Source organism: Balaenoptera borealis (assembly GCF_965194805.1).
Source record: "Balaenoptera borealis genome assembly, chromosome: 5".
In the NCBI taxonomy this organism is placed as follows: Eukaryota; Metazoa; Chordata; class Mammalia; order Artiodactyla; family Balaenopteridae; genus Balaenoptera; species Balaenoptera borealis.
This window is the reverse complement of record NC_138862.1, coordinates 143990349-144007311: the sequence shown is the minus strand read 5'-3', so window position 1 is coordinate 144007311 and position 16963 is coordinate 143990349. Positions and strand designations below refer to the sequence as shown.

At 47.3% G+C, this 16963-nt stretch overlaps 1 protein-coding gene and 1 long non-coding RNA gene across 11 annotated transcripts in view; one reads left to right on the top strand and one right to left on the bottom strand.

The window, feature by feature from the left end:
- Positions 1 to 16963, top strand: part of THRB (thyroid hormone receptor beta) — a 384719-nt gene that overhangs the window by 266952 nt on the left and 100804 nt on the right. For all 10 annotated transcript variants that reach the window (XM_082392783.1, XM_082392785.1, XM_082392786.1 and 7 more), the window contains one exon: positions 12816 to 12879. In XM_082392783.1, the coding sequence (XP_082248909.1) occupies positions 12858 to 12879 (22 nt within the window). In that variant the 5' untranslated portion in view covers positions 12816 to 12857. The remainder of the gene's footprint in view (positions 1 to 12815; positions 12880 to 16963) is intronic.
- The window catches only part of LOC309629151, a 147355-nt gene continuing 141576 nt past the window's right edge, over positions 11185 to 16963 (bottom strand). The window contains exon 2 of the long non-coding RNA XR_014244895.1: positions 11185 to 11228. This is a non-coding gene — a long non-coding RNA (uncharacterized lncRNA). The remainder of the gene's footprint in view (positions 11229 to 16963) is intronic.

Below are 16963 nucleotides of genomic sequence, written 5' to 3'. Positions count from 1 at the left end.
GGATAACCACTCATCCACTTTCTGTCTCTATAAGTGTGATTTTTTTTTTTTAACCTAGATATTACCTGGCAGTCCCTTCCCTTGACTTAAAATTAGAATCAGATGATAAGTGTTCCCTCAAAATCTGTCATTTTTGAGAAAATTCATTTTTGTCATGCATCCCCAAGCCTTCCCTCCTCTAGGCAGCCCCCATCTTTCACCACCACCCTCAGAGGGTACCATCGTTCTTCATCTAACAAGTGTGGATTAAAGGCCTACTGTGTGCCACACGCTGTCTGAGCACTTGGGGGAATCGGTGAACAAAACAAAGAGGCTGGACTTTAAGGAGTTTGCTTCCCAGCAGAGGGAGACAAAACAATAAGCAACAAAAAACAGCAAGAAAACCAGAAGTAAAAGGTGCAGCATGTTAAAGGATGCTGCATATCCTGTGGGGAAAAAAAGAAAGAGTGGGGCAGGATAAGGGGTGTCTGGAAGGCTTCGAGCACAGGGAAGGGGCAGGTTACAGCAGGGGCTGGGGGGTCAAGGTGGGCATCCCCGAGAAGTTAAAGTTTGCAAGACTTAGTGGGGGTGAGGGAGGGACTGAGCGGGTGTCTGGGGGATGAGCATTTCCAGCAGAGGAATAATCCCGGTGCAAAAAGAAGTAGGAAACCATGACAGAGAGGCGATTGGGGCAGAGCATGGGAGCCATAGAGGGGTTTGGAGCAGAGGCCACCATGAGCTGAATTATATTCCCAAAAGGGCCACTCTGACCGCCGTGTTGAGAAGAGATTAAAAGGGAAAAAGGGCAAAATAGGGAGACCTCCCAGACATGATTTTAGAGCCACTTTAGGGCCGTGGTTCTCAGCCTCGGCTGCACATCCGAATGTCCCAGGCAGCTTGACAAAACTCGGGCCTGAGTTACGAAACACTAATTGGGTTGGGATGCAGCCTGGGCGCTGGGACTTCGCAAAGCCACCCAGGTGATTTGGGTGTGTGGCCCAGGGTGACCAATAGAGTTTTAAGAGCTAAGCAGTCCCACCAGTTTGACTTTGCAGCTGGGAAGCAAAAACCCACAGCTGGCCCCGACTGCTATTGGCAAAGCTGTGCTGAGAGACAATCAGAGCCTCACTGCTGTGGCAGGGCCAGAAGTGGCCGTGCAGACAGTGTGCAAACGGGGCCAGGGGCTGGATGGAGCCCCCCTGGACCATCAGACCTTGAGGAGGTCAAGCCCATTCTTTGACTGGATGCAAACATGAGCCTGAATGTGATAGCCGGGTTCCGCCCTGCCCCTGACAGAGGGCGGGTTGTACTATATCTGGGCAGAATAGAAGGATCAGGTTTGAACCTCAGGAAGTGGGTATGTGATTCACCCAACAGGCATTTTTTAAGAATCCTAGTTCCATTGTGCCAGGTATTGTGCAAGGAGCAGCTAATAAAGAGATAAGGTCTGACGGTCCGTGCCAAAGCCAAATGGCTCAGAGTGATCACGCCATATAATATTTCAAAACGTGTTATTTGTGGGAAGGCTTTAAATAAGCCAAAGGGGAGGGGGGACCCTTCGGTTGCATAGCTGAGCTGTTGGCATTTCTAACTCAGAGGGATGAATAGAATATTATTGTGTTGCATGGGCACAAGTACAGCAAGAAAAAAAAAAAAAAAGATGCCTGGAGCCAGCCGTGAGCCAAACATGAATCAGCAATCTCCTTCTATTGTTCGGAAAAGAATCATGATGCTGGGAGTTGGGCATTTAAGAATCCTGCAGAGATGCCCCTCCCCCCGGCAGGAAACAGACCCTGGTTGAAACATGGCATCTTCATTTTGGCTTCCTGAGCTGAAAGGAATGTAAAAACCTTGGAGAGGATTCAGGGGGAGCTGAAGTGTGAATATGGAAAATACAACCCAGAAGAAACGAGAGATGATTTAGACGCAGCGTTGGCAACCTCTCAGAGGCGGCTCACCAAGCGCGTGTTGATTCTCTCTGACGAGCAGGAAGTAGGGCTCCCCCGGCTTCGTTACCTAACGAACGTTCTGGGCTGATCACCGGGCGAGCTGGTGGGAGAGGGCACAGGGCAGTGCCTACCTTGTGAACACCTTCTGATCTGTGGCAGTGGGCAGGGGGGTTTGAACCCCAGCTGCACCAGAATCGTCACCTGGAGGCCTTGTGGAGGCACAGCCTGCTGGACCGCCCTCTCAGAGGTTCTGATTCAGTAGGTCCGGGGTAGGGCCTGAGCATCTGCATCTCTGAGTCCCCAGCTTATGCCGAGGCTGCTGAGCTGGGACCGCGCTGGAGGAAATAAGTCATGGGGCAGGAGCGGAGGGTGAGCGTGGCTTGAGGGCAGAAGTCCAGGTGCTTCTGTGCCATTGATGTGCTGGTGCTATAGCGGGTCCCTCAGTGCATAGGTAGTGGCTTTTAGTTAGCAATGTGCTTTGGATCAACTACACTGGCCATGATTTTGCCACCTGCCAAGGAAGCACGGCCAGAGGGAGGGAAAGAGAGTTCTCTGCAGGCCTGCGGCAGTCAAACAGGACGTAGTGTGTTCGGTGACTCTGAACCAATGAGCGTGTGTAGCTTCAGGGGTAAGAGAGTGACAGTAGGGTGACCCATCTCCACATTCGGCTTATACTCCAGTGCTTCTCTCATGAGCAGAAGTTCTCAACAGAATCAGCTGGGAAGCCTTTTCTAGGTACACATTCCAGGGCCCAGCCCCAGAGATGGTGAGCAAGGCTTCTCAGCTGATTCTGCTGTGAACCCCTCCCTTGAGATTAAGAACTGCTTTTCCTGCAGCCTCCATGGTCGTGCCCCACCCTTACAAGAAAGCAGAGTGCAAAGCCAGCCTCTTCGAAGGTGCAAGACTCCTTCACCTCACTGGGTCTCGCTGTCACTCTGTTACTACAGGACTCGAGTGTCTCAAATTCCAGGATGCACACTTGAAATGCAAGGGGGTCTTCAGAGAAGGAAACTGTCCAGTCACAGAGCTGGGGGCCTGGATCAGCCCCTCTTCTAGACCAGGTTGACTGGGCTGGTCCTGAGTGGAGAGGTGGGGATACCTGCCCAGCGTCAAGTGTAGCCCACCAAGATGCTGCCCCAGTGCCTCTGACTTGTTCCCAAATGGTGTAGGCTGTTGGTTTCCAACATGTGATTCCTAGAAAGTACAGTCCAATCACCCAGGAACTTGTTGGACATGCAGACTCCCAGACACCCCTACCCGACACCACCACCCCTAGACTGGCTAAATCAGAAACTCTGGGGGCAGAGCCCCGACCATCTCCAGCTGTTTGCCGAACTTTGAGAACCACTAGTTTAGTTTATATGTAGCTTCCTTGCTACACATAAGTCAGAAACAGAACAGGATAGAAAAGCAGGCGACCCGCCATGTATAGATTTATCGAGATCCTCTTACAAGAATTCCGGCGTGCGAAACATGCTCATTTGTCAGATTCTCACCTAAGAACTTAGCGTCCAGCCACTTTCTCGGCTGCCTTCGGCGTTCCTGCAATTCCCAGTGATAACGCAGCTTATTGCATCCCCCTCCTAAGACAAGGCAAGGGCTGTGTTCCTTTACTTTTTAGAGACTTCATCGCAACTTCACCATGTGATAGGGGCTCCGGAAACTCTACTGGATGATGGTCGTATCTTGTTTATGCCCACAATGAGCTTAAATCCAGCCGAGATTTCATTCTCTGTTCTCTCCTCCACAGCTTACGCCAGGCTGACCCACTGAAAGGTCAATATGAAACTGAAAGGTCAAATTATTTAGCCCTGGGTTCACAGAGAGTGAGGGCTGAAAAGAGATCAGGTAAACCACACCCTCGAACTTTTCACTGATTCCCAAAGCTGTTACAGCCACGGTCCCCAAACTCTGTACCGAGGCACCCTGGGGGTGCCACAGCAAACCCAGAGGAACACAATGGAATGTCTAATTTCTGAGAGAAACACAGGCACAGCTGTCAGACGCCATGCAAATACTACTATTAGGCTGTTTGCAACTATTTACTTAATAAACAGAACATTTGTTCCTTTTGCCTGGGGTCACTGTGAAGCAGTTTCTGGAACAGTAGGGGTGCCAGGAAAATTGAGAACCTCTGTGCTCTAGAATCACTGAGCCTGGAAGGAGGTATATTTTGACCGTACACTTTCTGGTGGCACATTGAAGGGAATTCATATTCCAAATTTAACTTAAAAGTCAGGAGGGAAAAAAAAAAAAAAAACTCTAACCTAAATGGGAATAGAATTTTGAAAAAGAATAGATACATGTATATGCATAACTGAATCACTTTGCTGTACACCCGAAACTAACACCACATTGTTAATCAACTGTACTCCAATATAAAATTTTTTAAATTCATAAATTAAAAAAAAAAAAAAGAAAAGTGCAACTCCATGAGTCTCTTAAGGGCTTCTTTTCTTTCTTACCTTCCTAGGTAGATCTATTCACCCCAATTACCTGACTCAACCCTTAACCACGGTTCCTGTAATTTAAAAAAAAAAAAAAAAAAATCACCTTTCTTCATGACTTAAATATAATGGATTAATTCTTACAAATTTGAACTGATAATTGCTCTGATGCGTTCCTGAAAATCACCTTTAAAACACATTGTTGAAAGACAAAATCTAAGCTGTGTGTGCACAGTGCTTGCAGGAAACCGTTGACTTTGTCAAAATATTCAGCCTTCACCAGGCAGCATTAAACGAGAACCCACAGAAGGGGAAAATGGAGATCGTACAACGTTTCTGAAGTCTATTTCTGTAGATACTCTGCAATGCAGACGCTCTCCTTCCGCCACATTTGGCATTTAAGAAGTAGTGAACAATTATAACTATATCTATTAGGAGAATTTTATTTGCATCTTCAAGGGATTTGGGGGAGCAAAGCAATCTTCATAATGTCTCCTCTGGAAGAATATTCTTTCGATCCCAGGGTTAAAAATCTGCAAGGAGCTCAGGGCAGATTCCAGAGGCAACAGAACCCAAGCTCCATCTGGGCACTGCCGTCGCCCTGGGATGGAGATGGTCGGGGTCAAGCAGTAGAATCGTTTCTTAGGAGGCTGTCGAGGGCAGGGGGATGGAGTGGGTTCTTGTTTGTTGTTGCCTCACTCGCCATCAAACTCTTTTAAGAAATCAATAATACATCATTCGCTTTGCTGTTACCGTTTTATTTTCCCACATGTTTGTCGTTGTCGCTACCCGTGTCCTGGTGAGTCACCTAACCGCAAGTAAACACTCCGGCATCTGGTGGTTCTGCGTGGTACCCTTGTTCCTCAGGCATTATGAGGGATGCATCCCAGGCCCCTCAACACACATGCCCGTTGTTGTCTTTGGCGCAGGGATGCTGCACTCCTGTCCACCAGGTGTCAGCAGAGGCAGTTTTAACCGCTTGCTTTGGCCAACAAGACATCTGTTGAGGTTGTTTCTCCTGCTGCGTCGGGCGATTCCCTCAAACTACCCATCTGCTTCCTCTTAAGAGTCTTACTTCTTACAAGCATTCAGAGGTGATGGCCCACCTCTAGAGAAAGGTAGCTAGGAGGAAAGTGTGTTATAAACTTAGCAGGCGGCGAGTCGAGGCTTTCAGAGGTGGCCTCATAAAACTTTTTCCGGCTGGTTCCTTCTTGACTTTTCTATCACTGCGTTATGTGGCTAGAAATGGTTCCAAGTTTCGCTCATCGTGACACTGAATTAGATGCAGCAGAGAGTTTTAGATTCACAGGGTGCTTGGGTGTTTGTTTGAAAGCCCACTCTGACCCCAAGAACCCCACTCCTAGCACTGCTGACCTAGTCTTCAAAGGAGAAACAGGATTTTTCTCCGTCTGTGGCCCCAGCCCCTTGCACGTGAGGATGCAAGAATACCACCAAGTGCCAAGCACATCTGTTCTATTTCATCCATCCATTCCCTTTGAGGTGGACCTTACCCACCTGGGGACGTGACTCTTGACCTCCCCCGTGTCATTCTGTTGACAAATGGCAGGGCCCGTGCTCCTTCCAAGCCATGGTGACTTTGCCCAGGAAAGAGAAGGAGAAAGAGAAGGGAAGAGGGAGAGAAGAGGGCAGTGATTTGGCATGGACAGAGGTTAAAAGGAAGAGTAGAAATGAGCCACAGAGTGGGATCGTTGAACTTGAATTAAAATCATTTTACCGAGAACAAAAAAATCAGCCACAGCAAATTAAGCTCAGTTTCAACCACAGAGCCTGGCTGTATTCTCTCACTACTAAAGGCAAAACACTTAGAGTGATGGCCGAAAACCTGAAAAGGAAATTACGGCTTTGCCACCCAGAGTTTACTGATGTCTCTGATGTGGGGCTCTAGGCTCCCGCCACGGCCAGCGGAGAGGTTGTCACCCTGCCCCGTGCTCTAACAGGTGATCCTCTGGGACGAACACCTGGGCCATGTCACAGGGCAGAGCTATGACTATTATCCCACATCTTTATTAAGTAACTCACAGTCTTATGTTCCATTTTAATCAGCCCAATCCCTAGTCTAACTGGGCTGGCTTTGTAAATTTTTTTTCTCGTACTGAATTTTTGCTACTACACTCCCAAATAGGGTTAGTTTTACCAAGTGGAAAAAGATGGATCACAGTGTTGTATGCTTTGAATACCCCTGGCCTCTGTTCTCTTCTATGTGAGAAGTGCCTAAGTTATTACCATCATCAGAAATTCAACCATTATATATTCACTTCACTGGATCCTAGATTTACTCTTAAAATGCAAAGACCTCAGGGAAGGACAACTGGGGCTGCATTTGGAATGCTGTAGAATTGGATACAAATTCATCTGCATACCCAACCTTCCTTGCTCCCCGTAACAAATTTAAATGAACTTGAAGGGGAAAAAAATTCACAAAAGGTAAAATTCAGACTGGGAAGAGGAGAATGGCAGAGGAGAGAGGAGCATTTCCACCTCCATCTTATCTTAGGGTCTACGGAGGTGGGCTTCTATGCTGTTATGTCTTTTAAACCACTTCAGGGAGCCCCTAGTGGCCAGATAACAGCTCCAGTTGCCCACACCTTAGGGATGACTGGGATTGGCCAGGAGATGACCGGGTGTAATAATAGTGACTATAATAATGAAGACCTCTTCCAATACTGTAGGTCGGTGTCCACTTTTACATTTACAGAGCATTCTCAAATTCCCTGGTCCTCGTCATAACCTGAAGGGTGGGAGGTTGTGATTTCACTGCACAAAGGCGGCTCAGAGCGTGAAGAGACGTGGCCAAGATGTGCAAGCTGCTGACCTGAGACCCAAAAGCATCCGAATGACTCTCAGCCCAGGGTCTGTCCTCCATACCCTGGGACTGAATTTGTTCTTACCAACAATTCCCAAACATCAGGGACAAAGCTGTGATGGGGGGAAGGGAGAGAAGCAGACACTCCAAGAGGGAGAGAGAGAGCTTCATGACCTCACTGCCCTCCCAGGTGAGGGCAGCCCCTCTGAGGGCACAGCTACTTGCCTGCACCCAGGCAAAGTGGTGGCAAAGCCAAAGTGTGGGCGGGGGGGGGGGGGGGCGAGGACTCCAGCCCCATCCCACAAACCCCCCCACAGTGCCCAGCATCCCAAAGACCTAGTCAAAACAGCGCCTGCCGCGTAAACACAACTTCAAGACCCATCCCAAGTGGAGGGTGTAGCTTGGCCCTCAACTCATGTCTCCACGACCTCTGACATGAGGTCTATGTAGGAAGCCCGTGGTGTCCACGTGTGTCGATGGCAAGTGAGACGGTGTTCTGTCCGCCTCTGAGAGTCTACCCGGTATTAGCGGTCTCAGCGTGGAGCCCGTAATAGCCAGAGGCTGGAGCATCTGACCTAGTAAACAGAACCAAGAGAGTTGCCTGTGAACGTGACCCCTGCCCACCCCACACGGCCCCCTCTTGGCTTCCTGGGGCCACCCAGGAAGCACCTGCTGAAGACGTAACTGATGACCATATAGCTCACCATATAACTGATGACCATATAGCTCACCATTCAGACGCTCTGAGAGCCAGGGAGAAGCAAACGAGGACCACAAACGCCCTCCTCGGAAAAGGTAGATGTAGAGCCGTGAGGGGGATGCATGTTTCATTTTTTAATTGAAGTAGAGTTGATTTACAATGTTGTGTTAACTTCTGCTGTACAGCAACATGATTCGGTTATACATATATCTACATTCTTTTTCATGTTCTTTTCCATTATAGTGATGCATGTTTCATTTTAATTATGTTCAGACTATATAAGCAATGACTCACTAGGTCTGCGTGGAAAGATTTTCCAAGGAGGGATTTTCACAGTTGTCCCTTCAGTGTTGTGTTTTCTACAGAGAAAAAGAAAACACAAGGGGACAAAAGGGCGTGCGGTCAGGGCCAGGGCCTTTGACAAGGTGGGTGGGGTTCTCTCTGGCCCTAGTCTAACTTTGTGACCTTGAACACTAAGACAGGAATGTAGCAACGATCCCAGGCCGATAGGTCAGCATCCTGAGGAGTCCCCCTCTGCACCAAGGCAGAGTTATCTTCTCAAATCAGGTCACTCCCTGAAGGACCTTCCGTGGCTCCCCATTTTCCGTGGGACAAAGTCCAAATTCCATAGCAAACCTCCCAAGACCCTGCATAATTTGAGGGCATTTCCTAGTTTTCCTACACAAGGCTCATTTCTTGCAGAGTAGTCAGTGGGCCTCAGGGGCACAAGGAGGAGAATAAAGCACTAAGTCCTTCGCTGGGGAGAGGCCTATTGCAAAGAAGAGCCTTCGGATACAGGGTCACCTCCACCTAGAAGCCTTCCCAGATTGCCCCAAGTAGAAATGACCTCTCCTTCCCTCGTGGCCCAGTCTGCACTGAAGAGACACTTCAGGTGAAACCTGTCCACACATTGCACTGTTTTAGCATGATTCTCTCCCTCTGGCAGATTAGAAGCCCCACGTGGACGGGTCCAACTGTCGTCTTCGGACAAAGCCTGGGGCAGCACCTAAACAGAGTAGGCCCTCAATCAAGGCCTCTAGGCTAACCAGCCACATAAACGAATATCTCGTGTGAAAGGAGTGTTCTCGGTGTAGCAGCACTTTCCTAGGGACTACGCTGAAGACCACTCTCCCCTCTGCTGGTGCTGAAATGCTGCAGCTGTGAAAGGACGCTCGGCTCCGAGGGGCCGGGGTGCAGACCCTTACTGGGTCTCACCGGACGCTCTCCTCTGCCCGGGAGCAGCAGGCCTGTTGTAACGATGACCTGCAGGCTGTGAGTGGCCCCCAGGACGGGGGCAGCGGTGCACTCAGCGCTGCTCACATCACCCCCCACCTCCTCGCTGCCGGCCCGCTCACCCACCCAGAGGGGAAGGCCTGTGCTCGCTTTCCTTTCCCCACAGGTAGCGCACTCCGCTTTCTTTCTTTGTAAGGCGTTTGGACTTTGTTTCCTCCTTTGACGCCGTGACCCCCTCGGTGGCTCCGGAGGGGACCTCCTGTGCTTCCCTCCTCCGCACAGAGGACCGGCTGACACCCGCCCTGTGTCCCGGGCAACCCCAAAGCAGCCCCGGGATGCCTGTCCACTCAGAGCGTTTAACTGCAGTTTAACACTCGAGAGCTCGTTGCAGGAAAGTAGCACTAAATAATATGAAATACTAGAGTCCTGTAGGAATAGGAACCGAAACGCACGATTAACGCTATAGGAGTGGGAGTAGGAACAGAAATGTACTCTTAATGCTATAGGAATATTAACAGTTTAGTAGAGTGTAGTAATACTAAAGTGCTATAGGAATAGGAACAGGAATATTCTATTAACGCTATAGTAATGGTAACAGTTTAGTAGAGTGTAGTAATACTAAAGTGCTATAGGAATAGGAATGGGAATATACTATTAATGCTATAGCAATGGTAACAGTTTAGTATAGTGTACTAATACTAAAGTGCTATAGGAATAGGAATATACTATTAATGCCATAGTAATGGTAACAGTTTAGTATAGTGTAGTAATACTAAAGTGCTATAGGAATAGGAATGGGAATATACTATTAATGCTATAGCAATGGTAACAGTTTAGTATAGTGTACTAATACTAAAGTGCTATAGGAATAGGAATATACTATTAATGCCATAGTAATGGTAACAGTTTAGTATAGTGTAGTGACACTAAAGTACTATAGATAGTACTTTAGTACTTTCCTACAGTAGAAGGAAAACAGTACTAAATAACAAAATCAGTACTAAATTTCGTGGTGGTAACAATATTTTTTAAGCCTTAATGAGATGTTTTTCCTCTTTCTGGATACTTTCTGCTTCACACACAATACTTTCTGTAGTTCCGATGCCTGTTCAATTGAAAATTTGAGAACAAAGGTATTTTTTAAGTGTTGGTATAGCAAGAACATAACTAGGATAAAAAGGACACGAAACGCTTTTGCCACATTTGTATTCATGCTGTGTTTTAATGTCGGTATTATCAGTCAGGATTCCTCTGGTTGCAAGGGGCAGAAACCTGCCTGGACCCGGCTCCGTGGACACGGACACCGTCTTGCTCAGGAAGGGTTGAGGAGGCCGCAGGGACACAGCTGGGCCTCAGGGAGAGCTGAAAACAGGGCTCTGAGGCTACAGCATTCTCTTGTCACCCCAAGTTCTCCGTGAATGTCAGGTGCATCCTCTGTCTCACCTTCAGACCGGCTTTGGCCGTGTGGCTAAAAGGCATGGCGTCAGACAGTTTGAGAGTTTTAGTTTCTGATAAATTCTGCCACCAGAGCTGGAATACGTAACCTACCCCTCTCCCTCCCTCTCTTTCCTCCTCTCTCCAAACATCCCCCAAAAAGCATCATGTTAGCCCCTCCCAGGTCTTGGGCCACTTCGGCCAAAGGTGGGGCACTGTGGTTGGCCCAGCCGGAGCCAAGTTCCTTGTCCGCTCCAAAACATTCAGGAGCACCATCCCAGGAGCACGAGGCCGTGTCCACAGGATGGGAGGGGAGTTAATGGCAGCTCAGTTTCTAAGAACGACAGGTCTAGACAGTCAGTACTACAGGTGTGATCCGCACTCTCCCTTTAGGGGGTCTCAGAACCTGATTCTCTCGCTCAAAACCCAGCTGCACAGTTGAAGGGGACAGAACAGAGGGCTTGTGGCTGGTGACCCTTGAAATGTTCATCAGTAGCAAGAACGCATTTTCCTAGTAATTAGTCGTCATCTCTTCTACCAGATGCCAGTTGAGCAATCTCATACCATGCCGTATCAACTTTCATTCATTTTATTTTATTCACTTATTCAGAGCATATATTTCTTTTTTAATGTTTTTTTATTTATTTTTGGCTGCGTTGGGTCTTCGTTGCGGTGTGTGGGCTTCTCATTGCGGTGGCTTCTCTTGTTGCGGAGCACGGGCTCTAGGTGCACGGGCTTCAGTAGTTGTGGCTCGTGGGCTCAATGGTTGTGGCTCATGGGCTCTAGAGCGCAGGCTCAGTAGTTGTGGCGCACGGGCTTAGTTGCTCTGTGGCATGTGGGATCTTCCCGGACCAGGGCTCGAACCCGTGTCCCCTGCATTGGCAGGCGGGTTCTTATCCACTGCGCCACCAGGGAAGCCCCGCATATATTTCTTGAGTGCCTATTTTGTATCGGACACTCTGCTCATGTGGAAGATATAAAAATGACCAAGACATAGTCCCTGCCACAAAGAGGTTACAGTCTAGTGGGAAAGGCAGCCTTGGAAACATGTGGTGACCACATGTGATGACCAAGGCGTGACCATCAAGGTATCAATTCAGTGCTGCAGGATTCGATGTGGAGACAGAGAGGACATGGGCGCATATATAAACCCATATTGTAAACACAATCCACATGCTTCCTCTTCTCCGATCAGTTATTAGCATCAGGATGTTCCCTCCCTCATCCAATGGCTTGTGTTTACCCAGCACTTTCATTCACATCCTCTTCACACCTCAGAATCATCAGCCACGTGAAGCAGGTAAAGCAAGTATTATCTTCCTCATTTTGCACGTGAAGAAATCACGATCCCACAGCGAGTACATGACAGCACTGGCCCTCAGACCCATGCCTAGGGCTCCAGTACAAGGCCAGAGCCACCGTGCTGCACTATCTACTGCTGGATACAGAAACCCTTCTGGAAAAAGAAACCTCGCCCTGATCTGTCCCCAGCAATACGCGGAAGGACTCTGACCCACGTTCAGCAGCCATCTGGTTCATCATCTGTGTGTGTCCTTCAACACTCTGCCCTCCGTCGGTGCCTCTGGTCTCTGACCCCCACCCAGTCTCCATCCCCATCCCCGTATGAGGCCAAGTCTGTCTGCTGCTCTCGGATCTCACTGATACAGTGACGAGGAGAAGGGACTCAGCGCTGACCAAGGAAAAGCCACACGTAAGATGTGAATATGGATTCCATTCTCCGGAGCAGTGTGTCTAAGACTCCAAAGTGTCCATCAGTCATCTGCAGTTGCATCTCGTCCAAGTGCAGATCTGATGGAGCAGGTTGGACATAGGACCCGAATTTTCTGTTTCTAGCAAAGCTCCCAGTGATCTGAGGCTGCTGGTCCACAGACCACACTTGGAGAAGCAAGGATCTGGATTGAGGACGCTGACACATCTCAGCCGCTCTTGGGAAAAACAACAAGTCACTCGGCTGGTGCTTTCTTAAAAAACTTGAGATGGCAAATAGACATGTGACCTTGAATAAAGTATTATTATAAAGACATGTTTATAGGAGGAACCCTGAGATGAAAATTAAAAGATCTTGTAAACTTATGTGTATCACACAGCCCACCTCTGCTTCACTTTCCCTGACTTGAAAGTAACAAGTCACCTCCAGCTAATTAATGCATGTGATGTTGTTTGGAACAGAACCTTATGGAAAATGCAGGTTATAACCCATGGTATTTTTCTTGTCTTTTTCTCTATAGGAGATGTCAGTGAAAAAAAGGGTCCAGAATGATTACTAACCCATGACTCCCAACAGTATGACAGGTATCTGTTTTATTTTCTTTACTTTGTGTGTTTCCATTTTTGTTCCACCCAAAGAGAAATATAGGCTTCCTAAAAGACCAACCTAAGAGTCTTAGCAACAGTTATTTCCCAGCCAGTGAGTGTTATTAAATGCAAATATATCCATACTCTGGTTTCTTTTCAGCTCGTATAAATCTTTCGCCTTTTACTAAAGATTTCTGTGGAGAGGGGGGGGGGAAATTGCAAATATATCCTGTGACTACATCCCAACAAATGCGCTTCCAGCTTTTTCGGAAGCTATGAGATGCACCATCACCAGAAACATGATGGGAGGAAATGATAATTCACAGTGAAATCCTAGTTTTCAGCCTTCCCAAGGTTACCCTCTCACACCCAATACTTTCACCTGCCACATTCATTCAGATCAGTATAAGAAATGGCTCTGTGTACTCAGTGACCACTGAGTTCAGGCGTCTTCCTGAGGGAATATTCAGCAGCAGAGTCAGAATGGAATATGATAAGAGCACGTAAGCTGAAGTGAGCTAGAAAGCAAGGGACGGAGGGGAGACAGAATGCCCCCTGAGGAACAGAAGGTTGCAGTAGCACGGATTCTCTGTTCAACGCACAGAGCTGGGGTTACAAGCTCACGGGCCCCAGGGGCCAGATAGATAACGCCTGTGCCCAAAGCAGCTGGCTGTCAGGAAAAACAAACCAAACAGGAGAACCAGGCAACAGGCAGGGAGGGAACCCAGTGTGTCCAGAGATTTCAAATTTTCAAGAGAAGCTGGAAGCCAGATTTGGAATGAAATATCCCCATTTCTTTTTGGTTTTTTTTGGCCGCGCTGCACGGCATGTGGGATCTTAGTTCCCTGACTAGGGATCGACCTCGTGCCCTCTGCAGTGGAAGCGCGGAGTCCTAACCACTGGACCGCCAGGGAATTCCCTAAAATATCCCCATTTCTAAATGCAAGCAATTAACATATAAAAATATCAAGGATTCATGGGCCGGTCAAAATACGTCTTCTGACTAGAATCAACCGTGAGCTCTCAGTTTATAACCACACCTTCCAGCCCAACCCCAAGCCTAGGACTGTCGTTCGGTTACCATGGCAGCAGGGAGGTACCCATAGACCTCAGCCTTCTGCAAGTTTACAAGCCTTACGTAATGGCCATAACCTTACATCTCCCAGAATCACTGCCCTGTCTCTCTACCCATCGATACTCGAGTTCCTGGTGCAGCAAAAAGACAGAGCACCTGAACATACTGGAATGATTCGCACCTGTAGGATAGCCTCGGAATCCCATCTCATCTTCCCATCTTATTTCTCAGTAACAGGCACCAAAATACACCCTCCCCCATTTCTGTGTCACTGCCAGCTTGACCATTGTAGCTTGGAAAGCCATGGACGATATGTAAACGAATAGGCGTGGCTGCATCTCAATAAAACTTTATTTACAAAACAGGCAGCAGGCCAGCTTTGGCCCGAGGACTGTAGTTTGCTGACTCTTATTCTAGGAGTCTGGATAGTCTTATTGTTGAGCAGAATCCCCAGGCTGAATCAGCTCATCTCCAGGACAGAGCTAGAAATCCAGGCTCGCGCTAAGATGGTTCTGGATTAAGCCAGCTTTCAGCCCATCTGCGGATGCGGGACGCTTTCCCTGCGGGCTGGGCTGGAACCAGCTGCCCCCCCCCACCCACCCCCCCCCACCCCCGTGGAGGACGCTTTAGCCTCCCAGCATTTGCTTCATAGCAAAGAAACTAACAGCAATTCTATTTTCAAAAGAAATCTACTCCACACACGCATATGCTCAGTCTATGTTAATGGGCTCAACTGAGAAAATCATTGCTTTAGACTCCCTTGTTTGTGGATGAAATAAAACAGTGTCCTTTTCCCTCTGTCTTTTCCTATGGTCTCAAGCTGCATGTTTATTTTAAGAAACCTAAAAGGAGACCATAATAAAGCTGTAAGTCATCAGAACTAAGTGCTTGCTTTAAAAGCATAACTTAAAGGGCAAATATGCATATTTCCTTTTTGAAACACATAATATGCAAATATGCATATTTTCTTTTTGAAACACATAATGGGTACTATTACTGTTATGCAATACAGGAAATCAATTAACCTTTATGAAAAGAAAACCAATTTTTAAATGAGCAGGAGTAAGAACATTGAATGTGTTTTGCCAAAACCGAGCAGACAAGCATTTTCAGATAAAAAAAAACACCTTCAGCCACTTATGAAATTTCTGTATTTTGCATTAACTCAAATGGAGAATGGTTTATTTTCTGGGGCTATTTAATGTCCACTGAAGTGGAGTCAAGTCCTGCTAAAATGTTCTCGTTGCTCTACCTTAACCTAATTTGACATTAGGATTGTATGAAATCACTCACCGAAAATACTGATTCTTAGAGGAAGGGAAGGAAGTGCCTTGATACCATATTTTATTGGTCTGGGATTAATCACGGCTTCCTAGGGAATCTTTGGGGGACTCTGCTAATATTTATGTCATTATAATGAGCTCCACTTTGCATAAAATCATGATTCGCCGCATAGGGGAGTTTGTTCTAAGATATGAATACCTAAAATTTTAAATACCCAGGTGAGAGGCTTTTAGCCTTGACTGAAAAGGGAACTAAGAACTCGGACCCCTCTAAAGGTGCCTGAAGAGGCAGAAACAGGGCTCTATTACATTGGCCCTGACCTGGTTCTAGGGAGTTAGGATGTGACATAAAGTCACCCCTGTGATGAACCTGCCATGTGAATAACATTAGACCTCACTCAGCAGTGTGACCTGCGCCTCTTCTTTGTGACCTGCTTGTTCATCGAACTTCCCGGCTGCGACCTTTGCCTTCTCCTTTTTCTCGCTCAAGGCATTATATTCAGTGTGTCCCAGGGGCCAGGGGAGGAGTGTCTTCAGGATGGGAAGGACCGGAGCGTTCTGTAGGTGTCCCAGTGTTTTCACTGTGTGATCCTCAGGTTGTTTGCGTGCTTGTTTTGTGTGTGTGTGTGTTTGTTTCTTCATTTTTTTAAATGGCGGTACAGTTCCTTTACAATGTTGTGTTAGTTTCTGCTGTACAACGAAGCGAATCAACTGTATGTATACATATATCCCCTCCCTCTTGGCTCTTCCTCCCCTCCCCTCCCCCCGGCCCACCCATCTAGGTCACCACAGAGCACCAAGCTGATCTCCCTGTGCTCTACAGCAGGTTCCCACTAGCTTTCTGTTTTACAAATGGTAGTAGTGTACATATCTCAATCCTAACCTCCCAATTCATCCCACCACCCCCGGTGCTCCCTGTGTCCACACGTCCATTTTCTACATCTGCGTCTCTATTCCTGCCCTGCAAATTGGTTCATCTGTACCATTTTTCTAGATTCCACATATATGCGTTAATATACGGTATTTGTTTTTCTCTTTCTGACTTACTTCACCCTGTATGACAGGCTCTAGGTCCATCCACGTCTCTACAAATGACCCATTTTCATTCTTTTTTTCAAAAAGGAAAAAAAGCAAATTTGTCGTTGGTGGTAGGAGGTCACGATGGGGAGAGTTCTTTACCCTTCCCAACATCTTGTACAGGTGGGAGGTTGGAGGCCACAGAAAAGGCAGTAAATGGGGGCCCATGCCCCACTCTGAACAATATAGAAGAATCTGATTTAGATGCTTTGTATCAAAGCCCCTTGTCCTGATTTGTTAAGCATGATGAAATTTACATTTCTCACTAGCCTGAGGTTGAAATTGTTTTGCATGTTGATTGGCCACTTGTATTTTTTTTCTTCATCCGTAACTTACTTGCTTGTTCATATATAGTGTCCAGTTGCCCGTTGTGGGTTTTATATTTTTTTCATTATTTGTAGAAGCAGTTTATTACGTATTCAAGATAATAACAAAGCAAGCCACCTAATGTCTCTAGAGGTTGACTTCCTTGTCAGTTAAAGGAGAAAGTGAGAAATTCTCCCTCCACTCTGAAGATTAGGTTGCACCTCAGATTTGAACATTTGTAAATTACATTTTCATAAAGTCAGGCATGGGTACGTTGAAGGTTGGGTGTAGAGAAAAAGGGCACCCTGGAGAAAGGTTTTTTTGTGTGTTTTGGGACTAT